Source organism: Lagenorhynchus albirostris, chromosome 12 (genome assembly GCF_949774975.1).
Source record: "Lagenorhynchus albirostris chromosome 12, mLagAlb1.1, whole genome shotgun sequence".
Classification (NCBI taxonomy): Eukaryota; Metazoa; Chordata; class Mammalia; order Artiodactyla; family Delphinidae; genus Lagenorhynchus; species Lagenorhynchus albirostris.
This window is the reverse complement of record NC_083106.1, coordinates 51,199,958-51,222,500: the sequence shown is the minus strand read 5'-3', so window position 1 is coordinate 51,222,500 and position 22,543 is coordinate 51,199,958. Positions and strand designations below refer to the sequence as shown.

The 22,543-nt window shown below is 38.3% G+C and overlaps 1 protein-coding gene across 6 annotated transcripts in view; it reads right to left on the bottom strand.

The window, feature by feature from the left end:
• Positions 1-22,543, bottom strand: part of PDSS2 (decaprenyl diphosphate synthase subunit 2) — a 269,913-nt gene that overhangs the window by 65,370 nt on the left and 182,000 nt on the right. For all 6 annotated transcript variants that reach the window (XR_009543821.1, XR_009543820.1, XM_060167776.1 and 3 more), the window contains one exon: positions 734-907. Coding sequence is in view for 4 of the 6 variants with exons in the window: in XM_060167776.1 (XP_060023759.1) it covers positions 734-907 (174 nt within the window). In the remaining 2 variants the exon portion in view is untranslated. The remainder of the gene's footprint in view (positions 1-733; positions 908-22,543) is intronic.

Sequence of the window (22,543 nt, the reverse complement as noted above, 5' to 3'; positions counted from 1 at the left end):
CCTTTTTTATTTGGCAGCAGCTTTTATTTTGCTTTTTAAGTTCAAGGTAAGGATCATAAATTATATTTATTTAATAAATATAATCAAATAATAAATAAATTAATCAAAGATTTAATAAAGGACATAAAAACTCACCTGGAGATATTACATATTTTTGTATATATTTCCCCCTTCTTATGAGCTATTTAAATGGCATCTAAGAAATATGTACTAAATGGAATTTAAAATTACATATACATGGAGGTAACAAAATAACAGCTAATCTTGAGACATTTTATATTTCATTATGCCCATTCAAAAGAATCAGTTATTGGAATTAAAGCTTTCAACTTTGCTCCATATATTTCTAAATTTCATTAACTTTCCACAGTTTGTTTTACATAGGAACTATAAGGGAACTGTAACAAAAATGCAAATATTCTTCCATTTTGTGACTGGCAACATTACATGTTATTTAATAATTTGCAAGAGTTCTTTCAAGAACCCTTTCAGGTGGTAAGAAGAGACAAACATCACAAATATGGTTTAAGTAAGCTGTAGCTTTCTATCAAAATTATACAGTACTCACCAATCGTACTGTTTATATTATGTAATAACCACCACGAATGATAGATTTTATGTACTCAATAGACAGTTTTTGAGATATAAAAGCAGTTCATTAAATGGTAAAATGTTTCTTGTGTATCATTTTAGCTATTTAAATACAGAAAAAATAGAAAGGGTATGCAAATACCTTATGACTCATGGCCATGTGCTTCCCATACTGAAATGCCATATCCTGAACCTCAGCATCATGCTTTGCTAATTCCATTGCAGCTTGGCAGCTCTTTGCTAATAAGGCACCATGGGAGAGAAAAGTCTGCTTCTTCCAAGTTAATATTCCAATATCATCTGTGATATGATTTTCCTAAAAATTGCAACAAAAGCCAAGATTAAAAAGGTTTGAGGAGTAATTTGTTTCGGTTTTTGAAGAATAAGCATTAAAAAATGAACTTTTCAAAACACTCAGGCTGTTGCAACAAGACAGAACTAAAAGATGCTGACCCTGACCTCTACCTAAAGAGAACTAAGGAGGTGGGGACTGCTTGTTTAGGGTAATTGGGAAAAAATGAAAGAAATGCTGAAGCAAATTTTATTTTGAGCTAGGGAACTTCTATTAAAATATACTTATAAGCAAAATTAGAAACGTAGACCTTCAAACTAACTCTCTTCTAGATTCATATCAGTTCTTAATTAAGTGCTAATATTCCAAAACACAAGAATCCTATTGTCTTTAACTTATGTTAAAATGTCAAGGGCATAGTGAGGGAACTGCATTCTCTTATAAGCAGGTAGATAGAAAAAATCAGAGAGAAGGTAACCCATTACAATAGAGTATGATTAGATCATACTATTCATCAAAGTTTATTCCCATAAGAAGAAACAAGATGATAAGGGAAGACATAACTGTGGTTTATTTAATTTCATCTTTTTACATTACGAAAATCACGGTAGTATCTTTAAGGAAGCATAAGCATACACATACCTACTGACTCTAGACCAGTGATGTCCAATGAAATTATAATGTAAGCCCCATATGTAATTAAAAATTTGCTAGTAGCTACATTAAAAAAGTGAAAAGAAACAGGTGACATTAATCTTAATGACATTTTATCTATCCCAATATATCTAAAATATTACTATAATAAAATAAAAAATATAATCAATATAAAATTATTAATAATATTTTACATTCTTTTTTTACACTAACTTTTCAAAATCAGTGTATATTTTACACTTACAGCACATCACTAGTGACATTTCAAGTACTCAGTAGGTACAAGGAGCTGGTGGCTACCCTAGTGGACAGCTCTGCTTTAGGCAGTTAGCTCTCTGAGGACAAGAATGATGAAGCGATATACATAATGATGCTCATTTTACGGTGTTTCTTTGAAACCTCAAACTAACTAGAACCCATCCAGAAGGATTAATTAACTCAAACACTTTACTTCCTGCCGCCCATACCACAATCCTTCTCCTTCCACCATTATTTGGGGACAAAATAAAAAATAATAATAAAACTTAGACACCATTAAAAAATGATCTTAGATTTAGCCCCACCTCTTTCACCATGTTGAAGGGAATCTTCAACCCATTGGTCAGATCAAATTCTCAACTTAATTTTACACGCTTTTAAACAAAAAGAGAGTTTCACTTATAGCAACAGTTACAAATATGCAACATAGTATTGTGTAATAATCAAAAAGCCACTGGGGGAGAAAGAGTGCGTAAACTGCTTCATAAAACATTGCGAATAAATGATAACATTTAATTTTGGAAATCTGAGAATGGATTTTAAAATATGTGAAGTTAATATCATATTAATAAACCTAGATAAAAACCATATTATCTCTCCAAATATACTAAAGATGCATTTGACAAAATTCAACTCCTATTCTTTCTTTCTTTCTTTCTTTATTTTGCGGTACACGGGCCTCTCACTGTTGTGGCCTCTCCCGTTGCAAAGCACAGGCTCTGGACGCACAGGCTCAGCAGCCATGGCTCATGGGCCCAGCTGCTCCGCGGCATGTGGGATCTTCCCGGACCGCGGCACGAACCCGTGTCCTCTGCATCGACAGGCGGACTCTTAACCACTGCGCCACCAGGGAAGCCCTCAACTCCTATTCTTGATGGGAAAAAAGCACTGAATAAAACAGGAACAGATGCGTATTTCTTCTTTTTTTATAAATGTAATATACTGCAATTTTATTTCAATGGCACAAATGAAGTTAGCGTGTAGGAAACTTATTTATATTTAAAAAAATATTTATTTATTTGGTTGTGCCGGGTCTTAGTTGCGGTGGGTGGGCTCCTTAGCTGAGGCTCAAGGGCTCCTTAGTTGCGGCAGGCAGGCTCCTTGGTTGTGGCATGTGAACTCTTAGTTGCGGCATGCATGTGGGATCTAGTTCCCTGACAAGGGATCAACCCAGGCCCCCTGAATTGGGAGTGCAGTCTTATCCACTGCGCCACCAGGGAAGTCCTGCGTGTAGGAAATTTAAATGAAACAGTATGGTAAAAATAGCAGAGAACCAAAAAATCTAAAAAGCAAGTACACCTAAAGCATGAGAATTCATTAGTGTTTCATCTTCAGTTATGACTGACACTTGATGCTTGCAAATTTTGAAATAAACTTTGAGATCATGATCACTATTCTGAAGAGATTTCAGCACCAGCACTAAGATTTGTACATTCAGTTGGTTTGCAGTTGACTTGTTAGCCATTTACATACTATGGTACAGATTTGTCACAGGTCAGATCACAGTGTTGAAGGAAAGAAAGACCTTCCTGTAATTATACAGAAAGGATCCTCTAACCTGCACTCAGCTTAAGACATCCAATGTACAAGAGCACGGAAACCATCACAGTAATGTGGTTCCAAGGAACATAGTTTTGGTAAGGAAAATAACCTAAGCTCCTGTTTCCCATTTTAATTACTGAAATCTCTACCAATGACAAAAATGTCATATAGGACACCAAATGTACACAGTAATTCAAACTTCATGCAAAGAACATATTTAGCAATCTGGGATAATGCAGAATGACTGGAAATATAACGAATGTGATTCAACACTGGTTCTTTTTGTCATTTTACACAGACGTCATGTTAATATTAGACCAAAACACAAAATGTTTAGTGCATAAACCAGTTTCCTTTTTTTTTTTTTTTTTTTTTTTGCGGTACACGGGCCTCTCACTGTTGCGGCCTCTCCCGTTGCGGAGCACAGGCTCCGGACGCGCAGGCTCAGCGGTCATGGCTCACGGGCCCAGCCACTCCGCGGCATGTGGGATCCTCCCGGACCGGGTCACGAACCCGTGTCCTCTGCATCGGCAGGCAGACTCTCAACCACTGCGCCACCAGGGAAGCCCCAGTTTCTTTTTTAAGATCTATCATTTTTATCGTAGTCTTTTATCTTACTTTGGACCACTTGTACCCCGTACTCTATCCTACTAGAGACTGTTTAACTTAATCAACAAAATCAAAAGTAATTTCTGACCAGATTTATGGGGGACATAAAAATTTATAACATCAAAGTGTCTGCATAACCAAAAGTACAATAATAAAGAAGAAAATGCCTCCTATTTCTTTTAGAAAATAGTACTTTGTAAGCTTGCTGCATCTTTAATGCTTTTACTATTGCATGACAATGAATAGTTGATAGAAAAAAAGAACTGTATACTTGAATTATGATAACTCATCCATCACAGATTAATCTAATAATGAAGTTTCTGCAGAAACAGGAACTATTTTAACAAGGAAAAAAAAATGCCCTCATTCCAGATGTATATTTCTTTAATGTGAAAGGTGCCTGTGTTTGTGTGTGTGTGTGCACAAGCATGCATGATCACCCAAAAGTCAGCAAATACTTTATGGGGAAACACATGAGCCCTTCTTCCTAAAATCAGGAACAGGACAGAGATGAACACAATACCATTGCTATTTAACAATGTAATAGAAGAGGCAAGAAAAGGATAGCTGTATAAAAATTAGAAAGGAAGAGTTTAACTATCACTATTTGAAGACAGTATAACTGTATATTGGGGAAGACCAATATACAAAACTCAACCAAAAAACTACTAAAACAAGAAGATAATTCAGTAAGGTAGCAGCATATAAAATCAATATAATTTATAATTAACATAATAGATGTAACCATAGCTTTCATACATAAAAACTAATCAGAAAGTATTGTAAATAGGGCCTTTTCTTACATTATATCTATGAAAAAAAGATTTAAAAGCTGGGAATAAACTTAGAAATGTACAAAATTGATATGAAAAAAATGTTAAAATACTACTGAAGGAAAGCAAGTTAAATAAATATAAAGGCATATCATGTTTAAAGATAGTAAGATCCAACCTCATAAAGTTACTCCAATAAAATTAACACCACCCCTCCCCCTCCCCCCCCAACTTAGGCAAGCTGATTCTAAAGTTCATATTGGAAACAGCATGAAGAATAACCAGAATAAGCAGGAAGCCATGAAAAAGAAGAGCAGTGTAGGGTGAGGTGGGGGGAAGAAGGGTAGATGAGGAGAGCTAATGATGTCTAGCCCTACCAGATACTATATTATAAAGCCTCGGTAATTAAAAAAAAATAAGTGCACTTTTTAGATAGACAAATGATGGAACGAAATAGAAAGTCCAGCAATCAATCAAACTATACACAGGAATTTACTATATTTTAGGGAAAAGTTGGACTTTTCAGTAAATGGTGCTGGTACAACTGAATAGATTTCTGGAAGAAAATTAAGACTGCTCTGTATTTCACACAATTTATCAGGATAAACTCTACATAGCAAAAAATAAAAGCAAAAGAACCACAAACAATAGAAGACAAAAGACAATAAGGAAAGGTATGTGCACTTTCTATCACAGATGAATGACAAATCTCTCCGTGATAGGCTAACAATGGTCCCCCACAAAAACAGCCACATCTTAATCCCTAGAGTCTGTGAATGTTACCTTACATGGTAAAGGGGACTTTGCAGTTATGTTAATTCAGGATCTTGAGATGGAGGAATTATCCCAGATTAACTGGATGAGCCTAATGCAGTCAAAAGGATCCTCATAAAAGGGAGGCAGCAGGGTCTGAAGATGGAGGATGAAGCCACAAACCAAGAAATGAAGGTGGAAACTAGAAAGGGCACGGAAAGGGATTCTCCCCTAGAGCCTCCAGAAGGAATACAACCCTGACAACATCTTGATTTGGAGGCTTCTGACCAAACCAACAAACAAACCACTTTCCACCGCCTTAAAGCATCACTCAGTGTTGGTGAGGCTGTGAAGAAACAGGCATCTCAAATATGACCGGTAGAGTCTGTCATACGGAGTGAAGTAAGTCAGAAAGAGAAAAACGAAATACCGTATGCTAACTAACGTACATATATGGAATCTAAAAAAACGGTACTGATGAACCTAGTGGCAGGGCAGGAATAAAGACGCAGATGTAGAGAATGGACTTGAGGACACGGGGCAGGGTGAGGGAAAGCTGGGGCGAAGTGAGAGAGTGGCATGGACAAATATACACTACCAAATGTAAAATAGATAGCTAGTGGGAAGCAGCCGCATAGCACAGGGAGATCAGCTCGGTGCTTTGTGACCACCTAGAGGGGTGGGATAGGAAGGGTGGGAGGGAGGGAGACACAAGAGGGAAGAGATATGGGAACATATGTATATGTATAACTGATTCACTTTGTTATAAAGCAGAAACTAACACACCATTGTAAAGCAATTATACTCCAATAAAGATGTAAAAAAATAAAATAAAATAAAAATAAAGTTCCTAAAAAAGGGTAATGAATATAAAATTTTACATTTCTTGGTCTCAAATGCTTAACATTTAAAGAAGTTATATGATTCTCAATTAACTTTTCGTGGTTTGTATACCATCCTCATGTATTCATATAACAAACATTTATTTAGTTTCTATTATGGGTTAGGTTCTTTGTAAAGCAATATAGATATGAATATATTTATTAATAATATTTATTAATGAATAGCCTGTCCTCAAGAAGCTCACAATACAGGAATGACATCTATACCTATCTATATGTGGATATTAATATAATAGATAAATCAATACAGTTCTATCTCAGAATAATTCTTGGAACATCTCCAATGGTCAAAGATTCAGTTTTATTATATTTTCCCTATTCTGATTAAGACATTTTATTATTCACCATTTCTACATTTTAATTCAATTAATACACGATCTCCGAAAACAAAATTAGAAAATTCAGATAGCCGAGAAACACTTAATATATAGTCCCTTGAAATCTGCTATCATAAGTTAATCAGGTCATAAGTCAATAATTCTGTTCCTAAATTAATCAGAAAATTTATTACCTGAACATTAAATTATTACCTATCGTGACCTTGGTTACAAATGAAACAAAGTCCCTCTATTCATTTCTCTCAGCTTGCCATGTATACATTAAGAGAGCATGCTTTATTACAAAGGAAAAGTTAATGTACAATTGTAAAATACCAAGAAACTAGTTTGATAAGCACATCCAAATTAGTATCTTCAGATATCAGATATACAGAATTGGTGTGAAATGAATGAGAGCAGTCAGAGTAAATGAGATTCAGATATACTTACAGCATCAACTTACATCTGTACAGTTTATAGAAGGAGGATACATTCAGTGAACACTGACTTTTGATGGGATTTTCTCTTTTTCAGAAAGGTAATATACGTCAACATACCTACTGAAGGACTGTCAGACTGAAGGATATTAATTTTTAAAATGTAGGTCTCTCATTCACTGTAACATGACCTTTTTGCTCAAGCAAGGTTAGTTCAAAAAACACACAGGAAAAAAACCCTGAAGCTTGCAAGATGATGTTTCCCAAGACAGTGGCACTGGTGGTTGTACTCAGATATAATATTCTGTTCTGCTACTGAGCTGTCTGGGGAATGTGTACTTTGAGTTGCTTTCCTAATGGTAGTGATACATTTGTGCATACCTATTTACATGAAACCAAAGTGTGTTTGTAAAGTGGCTGCTTGGGATTAAAGGTCTAGTCCATGGTCACAGAACAAAGGCAAACTAATTGATTCAGGAAGATGTTCAAGCCCCAACCGGAACCTGCCGAGCCAAACTTCTATCTTTCACATTATCAGAGAAGAAGTGTGTTAAAGTACTTTAAAGAAAGCATGCAAATATTTCCTGTTGTCATGCTTCTTTCAGATTCATATACTGAGCTGCTACCTTTATAATTTATCTTTAAAATATATCTTTGTATATTTATGCAGCATAAATTTGGGTCTGATAAGAGATCAGATCTAATGCCACATTTCACCATTTTAAATGTTTGCTTTGAATTAGCCTTTTCAGCTATTTTGAGAAGCTAAACAACAGCCAAAATGTTTACCAGCTTTATTTTTTTTTTTAAGTCAAGGAAAATTTCAAAAAGACTCCCTAAATTTAGGGATAAGAAGAAAGCAAGGGGGAGAATAGAATCTAATATTTCCTGGGAGTCAACAATATGTGATGACACTTTCATGTTCATTATTCTATTACCTCTCAAAAATCTTAATTATCATTATTCCCATTCAGTAGGTAAGGAGACTTGAAGGCTGTATTTCGATCATGATCAGACATTAGTAAATGGCAGAGATGGGTCTTAGCTGTATAGCAGTCGGATTCTATTTTGCTTAATACATAGTAGAAATACTTAAAAATATCTTTTACAGTCTAAAAAGTAGGTTGTATTTAAGAGTAAATGACACGTTTCATTTATGTATCAACAAAGCATTTTAAACCTGTAAATTAAGTCTTTTAATAATATCCACTGAAAAGATCCAAGAATCTAGAGCATATAAGTAACAAGATTAGGAATAGTAGATGTCATAGTATTTTTTCAGGAATCCTGAGGAAGGGGGAAAGAGTATAACATTTTAACAGCATCATCTAATAGGATGAAATAATTTGCTTTGATTTATAATCCAATCACACTGGAGACAGTAAAGTAGGTATCTATGTAAATCATGGGAGAGAAACTGGTAAGATGTGATAAATGTATAACTAAAGTCTGTTTTAAAAAGTGCTTCTATATAATAAATAAAGCTATTAAAATTTTACTCACACATTAGAGAGAATGGTTGTCAGGGAATTTAAAAGTCAGGAATTCTTTGGTCTAGGGCTAGCCAGCCCCTTCCTGTACTCCCCACGAGTCAGTTCTTGCTGAGATGTATGGGAATGATATGTTGAGGAGGGGTCAGGATGGAGAAGGGAAGACTGTTTTACAGCTCAAATCCTTCAGCAAGGGGTATTCTTGGGATGGGGAAAGCTTTGAACAGCTAGAGGGCAGCAGATAGTCTTCAGAGGGGTTGCACAGTAGGGGCAGTAGGGAACGCTGCTTAATTCTTTGAGATGAACAAACAGCACCAAAGGGAAACTTGGCTTGCTGTGAAACGTGCAGTGTATGTTGGTGCTTGATATACCATGTAAATGTGCAGTAGATGCAGTTCAATTAATTTTTGTGTGTGCTTACTACTCCAGGCACTACAGATTTGAGAATTAGCTATTACTCCTTGACCTTTAGCAGAAGCTCAGTAAGGGAGAAAGACAGTACACAGGAACTAGTATGGTATGTGAAAAGAAAGCTATGCTTACAGCACAGAGAAGGGAGTGACTAGTTTTACCAAGGAAGGCTTCAGTTGGAGAACTGTTAGCTGAATCAGGTTCTGAATAATAAACTGGAATTAGCCAGGAAGATAAGGTATGAGATGACTTTGGGGCATCAATATTAGTTCCATATTGTTGAAGCAGACAGTGGGAAAGGTAGATGAAGAAGGACAAGGCTAGTCAGGTAGGTGAGAGGTCCAGAGGGTTGGATCTTATTACTTAGGTGCTAGAAAACTGTCTTTAGCAGGAAGTTATATGACTACACATGCAATTAGATGGGTTGCTTCGGAGGCAGTTTGGACTGGAGGGGCAATAACTGGAAGATCCATTAGGGGTTAAGTTATATTCCAGGTAAGCAGGGATGACATATAGTGGTGGCCAGCGGGAACTGAGAGGCAAGAGCAATCTGAGCTGCTCAAAAAGTGAAACAAGATAGCTCCCTACTGTGTACACGATAGTCGCTCACCGAGGATCTACTTCCCTCTCTCTCTTTACTAACAAACCCTAATTTTGTTCAGGTAGTCACTGCTCTTGTCAATGATTAATTTAGGAATGGGCATGTAGTCCAATTCTAGGCAATAAGACATGAGGAAAGTATACTGCAGAGCTCCCAGAAAGAGATCCAGGCAAAAGTGGCACCTGTGGATGTTGCTCTGTCTTGATGAGCCACACCCAGGACTACTGTAGCCAAACTGCCACAAGCTTGGTAATAAAGAGGACACTAGGAAGCAGAACAGAGATATAGAGAAAACCTTGATATCTGGAGTTGTCATGTTAACTGTCCCTTGATGCCTGACTACCTCTGCATGCTCAGTTAGAGTAAAACATGTTTCCTTACTTTTGTATCTATTTAATTGGATTTCCCATTTTTTGCAGCTGAAAGCATTTCAATGAATTAATTCATTCCTTAAGATGAGAAATGTTTATACTATATAAAGTCTGCATTGCCAACATTAGCAAACTATTAAAACATTTTAGGAAGAATTTCCTTAGGATGGAGTATTAGTTATCTATTGCCACATAGCAAATTACCCACAAATGTAGCATCTTAAAACAACACACACTTATTATCTCAGAGTTTCTGAGGGTCAGGAGTCTAGGCATGGCTTAGCTGGCTGGTTATGGCTCAGGATGTCTCAGGAGACTGCGGTCAAGCTGTTTGCTCAGGCAACAGCCACAAAAAGGGTCTGGAAAATACGCTCTTAAGCTCACTCGGGTGGTTGCTGGCAGCAGGTGTTAGTTCCTTGCCACGTGGGTCACTCTGCAGGGCTGCTCCCATGACATGGTAGCTGGCTTCCCCAGAGCTAGTGATCCAGTAGAATGAGGGAGAGTGAGAGCACACTCCGGGGGGAAGCGTCAAAATCTTTCATAACCTAATCTTGGAAGTGACACACCATCATTTCTGCCGTACGCTACTGGTCACACAGACCAACCTAGTATAGTATGGGAAGGAATTAGACTCAGAATACTAGGAGGTGGGGCTCATTGGGGGTCACCTTGGAAGCTGGCTACTAGAGATAGAGTCTATGATTAGAATTACTGGGACAATAGATTTGAACATTTTAAAGTTTCTTAAAATATTCTGCAAGTTGTTTTATAGAAAGGTTCTGATATGCACCTGACCAGCCAAGTTTGAGACTGTCTTGTCACTGAGTAGAATTATTGTTTTACTTGTGAATTTAACAGGTGAAAAGTGGCATTTCATTTAAATATGGGAAGTAATTTCATTGATTAACCATTTGTATTTCCTCCATTCACTCATTTGTTTATTTACTGAGTATCTTCTACAGACAAGGCATTGTTTTAGGTGTTCACACCAGTGAGAAAACCAAAGAGTCCTTGCATTCACAGTTCTTACAGTCTAGAAGGGAAGCCAGACAATCAGATAACCACACAGATAAATATGTAACTGCAAACTGAGATACTTCCAATGGGGAAAATGAACATACTTTTATGACAGCAGTAATAAAAGAACCTGACTGAGACTGGGGCTTTGGGGAGTAGTTTCCTTGAGGAAGTGACACTTGAGCTGACACAGGAAGGATGAATAAGGGATAAGTTAGTAAAGGTGAAGAAGTATGCAAGGATTGTAAATACAAAGGAGAATGCTTTGTCTGAGGAATGAGAGAAGGCTATTGGGGCTGATATGCAGACAGTGAGGGTAAAAATGGTACAAGGTGAGGTTGGAGGGATAGACTGGGTCAGATTACGCAGGGTCTTTTGGGTCACTGTCAGGATTTCGGTATTTATCCATGGAGTGATGAGCTGTTACTGGGGGTTGAGATGAAGGAACAGCAGCAACAGATCCGCATTTTGAGATCTCTGGTGGTGTGGAGAAAGACTAGAAGATGGGAGGATTGAACACACGGAGAAGGAAGAGGTTACTGGAATTGCTCAGGCAAGAGAGGATGGCATCTTGGACCATGCAAAAGGGGGAGGCATGGGGTAAAGCCAGGCTGCAGCCTATGCCATCAATGGTGGGGGAGTGAGGGCAGCAACAAGGTACTGCTCTGGACTACTGTTGTGGACCAAATGTATGTGTCCTTGCAAAATTCATATGTTGAAGCCCTAACTGCCAGTGTGTTTATATTTACAGTAAGTATGTAAAGAAGGTTAAATTAGTCATAAGGGTAGGGATTAGTGTCCTTATAACGAGAGACACCAGAGGGCTTGCTCAGCTTTCTCTCCACTGTGTGAGTGCACAGTAAGAAGGCGGTCATCTGCAAACCAGGAAGACAGCTCTCACCAGAAACTGAATTGCTAGAACCTTCATCTTGGACTTCTCATCTCCAGAACTGCGAGAAAATAAATTTCTGTTGTTTAAATCACTCAGTCTATGGTATTTTGTTATGGCAGCCCGAGCTGAATAAAGTAACTACCTTCTCTATAAATCTTAGGATTCAATCAGTGATGTTTTGGAAGTATATTTATACTGTTTCTCCCAACATCTTTTCAGCATGGTCTTAACCAGCATGTTGGAAAGATCTATATTCTAGTTATCTATTTCTGTGTAACAAACTACCCCAAAACTCACGGGCAAAAAAACCACCACCATTTTATCATGATCACAGATCCTGTGGGTCAGGAACTCAGGAAGGGAACAGAGAAGACAGCTTGTCTCTGTTCCATGATGTCTGGGGCCTCAGGTGGGAAGGCCTAAAAAGCTAGGGATGATTCAGAGGGCTGGGGCTGCAAGAACTGAACTGCTAGAGGTCCACTTCCAATGAACTGGCTGAGTCCCCCACACATCAGGCCCATCTGGGATGGGGGGCTGGAGCACCTACCCATGGTCTCTCACTGCATGGTGGTTAAATTCTGAGAGGGGGCAGAGACAGGGAGCGTTTCAAGAGAGTGAGCAATTCTAAGAGACCCTTTTATGGCCCAGCCTGAGAATTCAGGTAGTGTCACTTCTACCCTACTCTATCAGTTGAGGGGACCACAGGCCCACTGAGGTTCAAGGGTCATATATCCTCACCACTCGATAGGAGACAATGGGAGGAGAGTTAAAGAATTTGTGGCCTTTTTTTGGTTTGTTTTTAACCACCACAGTCTACTACTGAAGAGAGTGCTGAGGAAAGCAACTTGCTTTCTCTGCTCCCTCTCAGTTACGCTTCTGGCTAAGGTGGTGATACAGGAGATGGAGTAAGGCAGCCATGGGGCTAAGCCTGGTGAGGGGCAGAAGTATTAAGGATGACTCGTAAGTTTTTGACTTGAGAGCCTGGATGAATGGTGGTGCTCTTCATGAAGACAGAGGACAAGGGAATGGGTTTGGAGAGAAAGGTCATACATCTGGTCTTATAAGTACTGAGTCTGAGATGCCTGTGATACCACCAGGTGGAAGTATTGAATAAGCAGCAAAATATTCAGTAGTGATCTGGGATGGAGATTAAATCGGGACTTACTGGCATATAGACAGATGGTAATTGAGGTCTTGGGCTTCATTTTCTGAATGGTCTATTCTTGTCCTGTGATCAAAATGGTATTCTATTAAACAATTTACAAGCTTAATAGTGATGCTTCATCTCTCAGGCAAATAAACTGCCTTTTAAGATGCTTTGCTGCGATAGCTGACAGTGAGTGACCTGGAGTACCTCTAAATGGCGTACAAATTCAATTTAAACATTTATCAAATAAAAACATTCACCAACCATACCCACTCTAAACTTGAGGGCCTGCTTAATCGAAAGGGCTATTATACACACTTAGCTTTCTCAGTCACCAAGGGCTTTTCTGCCTTCTTCATATCTGTATCAACCTTTGCTTTCTCACCTTTGCATATCTAATATAATATTCCTATATTTGATTTCTAATAAGCTTACTTCACAATACATTTTCTGTTTTTTCTTTTAAATAAAAACATTTTGTGGATTAAAAAAATATAGACAGCATTATTTCTTAAATGTGGTAGTGGGCACCTAGGTGTTTTATTTTATTTTCAGTCTTTAAACTGTATAGATCTGTCATATACACTCTTTTGTATGCTTGATATATTTCATAATAAAAAAACATTTAAACCATACTCAATAACTTTTAAATCTGAATAAATTCAACAGTTTTATTTGCAACGAATGACTTAAGACTGTGTCTACTTTATGAAAAAAGGATGTTAGTAAAATTATAGGTATTTATTATCACCACCACCAGCATCTTTGAAGTCTTGGATATGTGAGTGATACAAGATTGAACAGATGCCCAGCAAACAATAAAACATGACATGGCATGTTTTATTAGCTCATTAATACATGCCTTGGGTACAATGAGAGAGACAGGTTGTGAGTAAATGTACCAATGAAATACACCCCAGAGTATCTTAATGCTTTTATACTGTACTCACTGTTTCACTTTCAAACCTCTTAAAATAGGTTTTCTTTTAAAGGTACTTTTTACATGTATATATACTTGGGATATTTTTTACTTCAAAGAAAGGAAAATGAAATTTTCCTATTTCTAACCTATAAAAGAAAATTTTCAGTATGAGCTCCATTCCACTTTAATAAGGTTAATTAGCTTCTTTGAACTCAAATGCACTTATTTCCTTTCTCTAGTCAACCTCCCCTGGCCACCTTCACCCATTTTTATGGGAACAGTCTGCAAAGCTCTGAATTTTCCATCACTATCCCGTGCTTCTGTTTTCACACTGCACAATAATGTCTCCATATAAAACACTGTAGTCCTCTCTGGCTGCTGAGGATTGACTGCCATCATGAACAACATGGTATAAATCCTAACCAGGGAGTGCATGACCAACCAACTACTTCAGTGGAAACAAATGATCACTGATGACCTTCGTCCTGGGAAGGAAGGCAACAGTGCCTTAGACAGAAATTTGGGAAAAACTTGCTAAAATGTACAAAACCAGACTTGATGTCATCTTTGAATTTGGCTTAAAAAACCCATTTTGGTAGTGGCAAGACACCTGGCTTCAGCATGACTTACAATTCATGAAGCCAAACACAGACTGGCAAGACATGGTCTTTATGAGAAGAAAAAGATCTCAAGAAAACAGTGAGAAGAACACAAAAACAGACTGAAGGAAGTTGGTGCTAGCAGAAAGAAGGTGCAGATTTTGCAATGACTTTATTTGTGGTGATTATGCAGATTTTTCATAAGAGAATTAATAAACTATGGAAACGTAAGGAAAAGCACAAAAAACCCCACTGTAGGTGCTTTGTGAACAGTCTTGACATGGATTTCCTGAAATTCCAAATACCAAACCTCTGCTCTCTCCAGCCAGGGGGCAGTTGGCATTCCAGTTACTAAGTGGGTCCTAGCCCTAGAAGGCAAGGCTTCGGTACTCAGGCTAGAAGCCTCCAATTAGCTCCTCAAATCAGAACCCTAATTAAGGGCTTGGCCTAGACCTTCAGGTTCCCATGGATTCTCTGACTCCATCTGACTCCAGTTCACTCGTGGTAAAGCTACCCCCAGACTCAGTTGATTCAAACAATAATCATTTATTATTGCTCATGTGTCTGTGGACCAGCTGGGATTCAGCTAATCTAGATGGGTGGCTCTGCTTCTCACTGCATGTCTCTGGGCTGGGTGGAGAGGTTCTGCTCCAAGTGTCTCCCATTCTTCTTGGACCAGCAGTCTAGCCAGGACATGTTTTTCTCATGGTGATGGCAGAGGACCAAGAGAGCCTCCTATTAGCCAAAGCAAATCAAATGGCTAAGCTCAGGGTTAAAGGGAATATAAGAACACCCTGTTCACATGCATCACAATTATATGGCAAAGGACATGGATGAGTATATTATCTACTGTTGCATAATAAATTACCCCAAAGGTAGTGGCTTAAAACAATAATAGGGGCTTCCCTGGTGGCACAGTGGTTGAGAGTCAGCCTGCCGATGCAGGGGACACGGGTTCGTGCCCCGGTCTGGGAAGATCCCACATGCCGCGGAGTGGCTGGGCCCGTGAGCCATGGCCGCTGAGCCTGCGCGTCCGGAGCCTGTGCTCCGCAATGGGAGAGGCCACAACAGTGAGAGGCCTGTGTACCACAAAAAAAATCCCAAAAAACAATATTAAACTTTCATTGTGTTTCACAATTGCTTTGGGTCAGGAATTCAGAAGTGGCTCAGCTGGGTGGTTCTAGCTTGGGGCTTCTCATGAAAGACTAGAAATGCTATATTTTGCAGACAAAGAGACTGAAATGAACCTGTACAAATACCCTATATTTCTAATTACTGTCTATCACTTTTTTTTTCTTTGCAGCCATATCAATGAAGGCAAACACTCTTTAATGAGGTATATAGTTGTGGACTCTGATGATTGTAAAGTAGCCTCAAATAGCCTCCTTATTCCTTTTAGGGATGAAGTTTTATTTTTCCCCTGCACAGTCATGCTGTTCTTTTGCCAGTGACTCATTTGTCCATTTTATCTCTTATGAAACACACACACATGCACACACAGAACACACTATGAACAGTATTTCTTAAATCACCACATGTACACCACATGTAGTACCAAACATGTAAATATAGGTAAAAAGCAGATTGGGACATTGATATCAAGGTAACAGTAGTGGTTTTTCTTTTTAATTACACACATGTCTATAAACCTAATAAATAGGTTTTTTCTATTTATTTATTTATTTTTATACAGCAGGTTCTTATTAGTCATCCATTTTATACACATCAGTGTATACATGTCAATCCCAATCTCCCAATTCATCCCACCACGATCCCCACTCCCCCGCGGCTTTACCCCCTTGGTGTCCATACATTTGTTCTCTACATCTGTGTCTCAATTTCTGCCCTGCAAACCGGTTCATCTGTACCATTTTTCTAGGTTCCACATATATGCGTTAATATATGACATTTGTTTTTCTTTTTCTGACTTACTTCACTCTGTATGACAGTCTCTAGATCCATCCACGTCTCAACAAACGACCCAATTTCGTTCCTTATTATGGCTGAGTAATATTCCATTGTATGTATATACCACATCTTCTTTCTCCATTCGTCTGTCAATGGGCATTTAGGTTGCTTCCACGACCTGGCTATTGTAAATAGTGCTGCAATGAACGTTGGGGTGCATGTGCCTTTTTGAATTGTGGTTTTCTCTGGGTATATGCCCCGTAGTGGGATTGCTGGGTCATATGGTAATTCTAGTTTTAGTTCTTTAAGGAATCTCCATACTGTTCTCCATAGTGGCTGTAACAGTTTACATTCCCACCAACAGTGCAAGAGGGTTCCCTTTTCTCCACACCCTCTCCAGCATTCGTTGTTTGTAGATTTTCTGATGAAGCCCATTCTAACTGGTGTGAGGTGATACTTCATTGTACTTTTGATCTGCCTTTCTCTAATAATTAGTGATGTTGAGCAGCTTTTCATGTGCTTCTTGGCCATCTGTATGTCTTCTTTGGAGAAATGTCTTTTTAGGTATTCTGCCCATTTTTGGATTGGGTTGTTTGTTTTTTTAATATTGAGCTGCGTGAGCTGTTTATATATTTTGGAGATTAATCCTTTGTCTGTTGATTCGTTTGCAAATATTTTCTCCCATTCTGAGGGTTGTCTTTTAGTCCTGTTTATGGTTTCCTTTGCTGTGCAAAAGCTTTGAAGTTTCATTAGGTCCCATTTGTTTATTTTTGTTTTTATTTCCATTTCTCTAGGAGGTGGATCAAAAAAGATCTTGCTGTGATTTATGTCAAAGAGTGTTCTTCCTATGTTTTCCTCTAAGAGTTTTATAGTGTCCAGTCTTATATTTAGATCTCTAATCCATTTTGAGTATATTTTTGTGTATGGTGTTAGGGAGTGTTCTAATTTCATTATTTTACATGTAGCTGTCCAGTTTTCCCAGCACCATTTATTGAAGAGACTGTCTTTTCTCCCTTGTATATCCTTGCCTCCTTTGTCATAGATTAGTTGACCATAGGTGTGTGGGTTTACCTCTGGGCTTTCTATCTTGTTCCATTGATCTATGTTTCTGTTTTTGTGCCAGTACCATATTGTCTTGATTACTGTAGCTCTGTAGTATAGTCTGAAGTCAGGGAGTCTGATTCCTCCAGCTCCGTTTTTTTCCCTCAAGACTGCTTTGGCTATTCGGGGTCTTTTGTGTCTCCATACAAATTGTAAGATTTTTTGTTCTAGTTCCATAAAAAATGCCATTGGTAATTTGATAGGGATTGCACTGAATCTGTAGATTGCTTTGGGTAGTATAGTCATTTTCACAATATTGATTCTTTCAATCCAAGAACATGGTATATCTCCCCATCTGTTGGTATCACCTTTAATTTCTTTCATCAGTGTCTTATAGTTTCCTGCATACAGCTCTTTTGTCTCCCTAGGTAGGTTTACTCCCAGGTGTTTTATTCTTTTTGTTGCAATGGTAAATGGGAGTGTTTCCATAATTTCTCTTTCAGATTTTTCTTCATTAGTGTATAGGAATGCCAGAGATTTCTGTGCATTAATTTTGTATCCTGCAACTTTACCAAATTCATTGATTAGCTCAAGTAGTTTTCTGGTGGCATTTTTAGGATTCTCTATGTATAGTATCATGTCATCTGCAAACAGTGACAGTTTTACTTCTTCTTTTCTAATTTGTATTCCTTTTATTTCTTTTTCTTCTCTGATTGCCGTGGCTAGGACTTCCAAAACTATGTTGAATAATAGTGGTGAGAATGGACATCCTTGTCTTGTTCTTGATCTTAGAGGAAATGCTTTCAGTTTTTCACCATTGAGAATGATGTTTGCTGTGGGTTTGTCGTATATGGCATTTATTATGTTGAGGTAGGTTCCCTCTATGCCCACTTTTTGGAGAGTTTTTATCATAAATGGGTGTTGAATTTTGTCAAAAGGCTTTTCTGCATCTATGATATGATCATATGGTTTTTATTCTTCAATTTGTTCATATGATGTATCACATTGATTGATTTGCACATATTGAAGAATCCTTGCATCCCTGGGATAAATGCCACTTGATCATGGTGTATGATCCTTTTAATGTGTTGCTGGATTCTGTTTGCTAGTATTTGGTTGAGGATTTTTGCATCTATATTCATCAGTGATATTGGTCTGTAATTTTCTTTTTTTGTAGTATCTTTGTCTGGTTTTGGTATCAGGGTGATGGTGGCCTCCTAGAATGAGTTTGGGAGTGTTCCTTCCTCTGCAATTTTTTGGAAGAGTTTGAGAAGGATGGGTATTAGCTCTTCTCTAAATGTTCGATAGAATTCACCTGTGAATCTGCTATCTGGTCCTGCACTTTTGTTTGTTGGAAGATTTTTAATCACAGTTTCAATTTCATTACTTGTGATTGGTCTGTCCATATTTTCTGTTTCTTCCTGATTCAGTCTTGGAAGGTTATACCTTTCTAAGAATTTGTCCATTTCTTCCAGGTTGTCTATTTTATTGGCATAGAGTTGCTTGTAGTAGTCTCTTAGAATGCTTTGTATTTCTGCGGTGTCTGTTGTAACTTCTCCTTTTTCATTTCTAATCTTATTGACCTGAGTCCTCTCCCTCTTTTTCTTGATGAGTCTGGCCAAAGGTTTATCAACTTTGTTTATCTTCTCAAAGAACCAGCTTTTAGTTTTATTGATCTTTGCTATTGTTTTCTTTGTTTCTATTTCATTTATTTCTGCTCTGATCTTTATGATTTCTTTCCTTCTGCGAACTTTGGGTTTTGTTTGTTCTTCTTTCTCTAGTTCCTTTAGGTGTAACGTTAGATTGTTTACTTGAGATTTTTCTTGTTTCTTGAGGTAGGCTTGTATAGCTCTAAACTTCCCTCTTAGAACTGCTTTTGCTGCATCCCATAGGTTTTGGATCATCGTTTTCATTGTCATTTGTCTCTAGGTAATTTTTGATTTCCTCTGATTTCTTCAGTGATCTCTTGGTTATTTAGTAACATAGTGTTTAGCCTCCATGTGTTTGTGTTTTTTACGTTTTTTTCCCTGTAATCCATTTCTAATCTCATAGCACTGTGGTCAGAAAAGATGCTTGGTATGATATCAATTTTCTTAAATTTACTGAGGCTTGATTTGTGACCCAAGATGAGATCTATCCTGGAGAATGTTCCATGCACATTTGAGAAGAAAGTGTAATCTGCTGTTTTTGGATGGAATGTCCTATAAATTTCAATTTTTGGATGGAATGTCCTATAAATATCAATTAAATCTATCTGGTTTATTGTGTCATTTAAAGCTTCTGTTTCCTTATTTATTTTCATTTTGGATGATCTGTCCATTGGTGTAAGTGAGGTGTTAAAGTCCCCCACTATTATTGTGTTACTGTCGATTTCCTCTTTTACAGCTGTTAGCAGTTGCCTTATGTATTGGGCGCATATATATTTATAATTGTTATATCTTCTTCTTGGATTGATCCCTTGATCATTATGTAGTGTCCTTCCTTGTCTCTTGTAACATTATTTATTTTAAAGTTTATTTTATCGGCTATGAGTATTGCTGCTCAAGCTTTCTTTGAATTCCATATGCATGGAATATCGTTTTCCATCCCCTCATTTTCAGTCTGTATGTGTCCCTAGGTCAGAAGTGGGTCTCTTGTAGACAGCATATATATATGGGTCTTGTTTTTGTATCCATTCAGCAAGCCTGTGTCTTTTGGTTGGAGCATTTAATCCATTCATGTTTAAGGTAATTATCGATATGTATGTTCCTATGACCATTTTCTTAATTGTTTTGGGTTTGTTTTTGTAGGTCCTTTTCTTCTCTTGGGTTTCCCACTTAGAGAAGTTCCTTTAGCATTTGTTGTAGAGCTGGTTTGGTGGTGCTGAATTCTCTTAGCTTTTGCTTCTTAGCTTTTGATTTCTCCATTGAATCAGAATGAGATCCTTACCGGGTAGAGTAATCTTGGTTGTAGATTCTTGCCTTTCATCACTTTAAATATATCATGCCACTCCCTTCTGGCTTGTAGAGTGTCTGCTAAGAAATCAGCTGTTGACCTTATGAGAGTTCCCTTGTATGATATTTGTCATTTTTCCCTTGCTGCTTTCAATAATTTTTCTTTGTCTTTAATTTTTCCCAGTTTGATTACTATGAGTCTCGGTGTGTTTCTCCTTGGGTTTATCCTGTATGGGAGTTGCTGTGCTTCCTGGACTTGGGTGGCTATTTCCTTTCCCATGTTAAGGAAGTTTTCGACTATAATCTCTGCAAATATTTTCTGAGGTCCTCTCTCTCTCTTCTCCTTCTGGGACCCCTATAATGCAAATGTTGCTGCGTTTAATGTTGTCCCAGAGGTCTCTTAGGCTGTCTTCATTTCTTTTCATTCTTTTTTCTTTATTCTGTTCTGCAGCAGTGAATTCCACCATTCTGTCTTCCAGGTCAGTTATCCGTTCTTCTGCCTCAGTTATTCTGCTATTGATTCCTTCTAGTTTAGTTTTCATTTTAGTTATTGTATTGTGCATCTCTGTTTGTTTGTTCTTTAATTCTTCTAGGTCTTTGTTAACATTTCTTGGTCTTTGTTAAACATTTCTTGCATCTTCTCCATCTTTGCCTCCATTGTTTTTCCAAGGTCCTGGATCATCTTCACTATCATTATTCTGAATTCTTTTTCTGGAAGGTTGTCTATCTCCACTTCATTTAGTTGTTTTTCTGGGGTTTTATCTTGTTCCTTCATCTGGTACATAGCCCTCTGCCTTTTCATCTTGTCTACCTTTCTGTGAATGTGGGTTTTGTTCCACAGGCTGCAGGATTGTAGTTCTTCTTGCTTCTGCTGTCTGCCCTCTGGTGGATGAGGCTATCTAAGAGGCTTGTGCAGGTTTCCTGATGGGAGGGACTGGTGGTGCGTAGAGCTGGGTGTTGCTCTGGTGGGCAGAGCTCAGTAAAACTTTAATCTGCTTGACTGCTGATGGGTGGGTCTGGGTTCCCTCCCTGTTGGTTGTTTGGCCTGAGGCAACCCAATACTGGAGCCTACCTGGGCTCTTTAGTAGGGCTAATGGCAGACTCTGGGAGGGTGCATGCCAAGGAATACTTCCCAGAACTTCTGCTGCCAGTGTTCTTGTCCCCACGGTGAGCCACAGCCAACCCCTGCCTCTGCAGGAGACCCTCCAACACTAGCAGGTAGGTCTGGTTCAGTCTCCCCTGGGTTCAGTGCTCCTTCCCCGGGTCCTGATGCGCACACTACTTTGTGTGTGCCCTCCAAGAGTGGAGTCTCTGTTTCCCCCAGTCCTGTCAAAGTCCTGCAATCAAATCCCAATAGCCTTCAAAGTCTGATTCTCTAGGAATTCCTCCTCCTGTTGCCAGACCCCAGGTTGGGAACCCTGACGTGGGGCTCAGAACCTTCACTCCAGTGGGTGGACTTCTTTGGTATAATTGTTCTCCAGTCTGTGAGTCACCCACCCAGCAGTTATGGGATTTGATTTTACTGTGATTGTGCCCCTCCTACAGTCTCATTGTGGCTTCTCCTTTGTCTTTGGATGCCGGGTATCTTTTTTTGGTGAATTCTAGTGTCTTCCTGTCGATGATTGTCCAGCAGCTAGTTGTGATTCTGGTGTTCTCACAAGAGGGAGTGAGAGCACGTCCTTCTACTCCACCACCTTGGTTCATGCTCGTCTATTACTTTTTAAAACATAGTTTTGTGCAATGCATTTTATGGGAAAATGCTGTTTAGAGAGTTCTTAGCACCAAAATAAAGTCTGTGATGTGTAAGGAACAGGTTAAAAGATGGTGAACGTTGACTCAATTCCACGAAATACATAGCAAGAGAGTAATAAAACAGGAGACATAAATTGCAAATCACTTTAAAAGTTGAGAGATAGGATACGTGTGGAATTCCTGGGCCCTTGCCCTATGCTTCTTTCCACTGCCAACAGTCTTGTCTGTTGCTTCACACCTGTGTTATTTTAACACTCTTCCAGCTAATACCTCTGCTTCTAATTCCTCTGGCTTCCCTATTCATAGCTTCTACAATAATCCTTATCAAAGA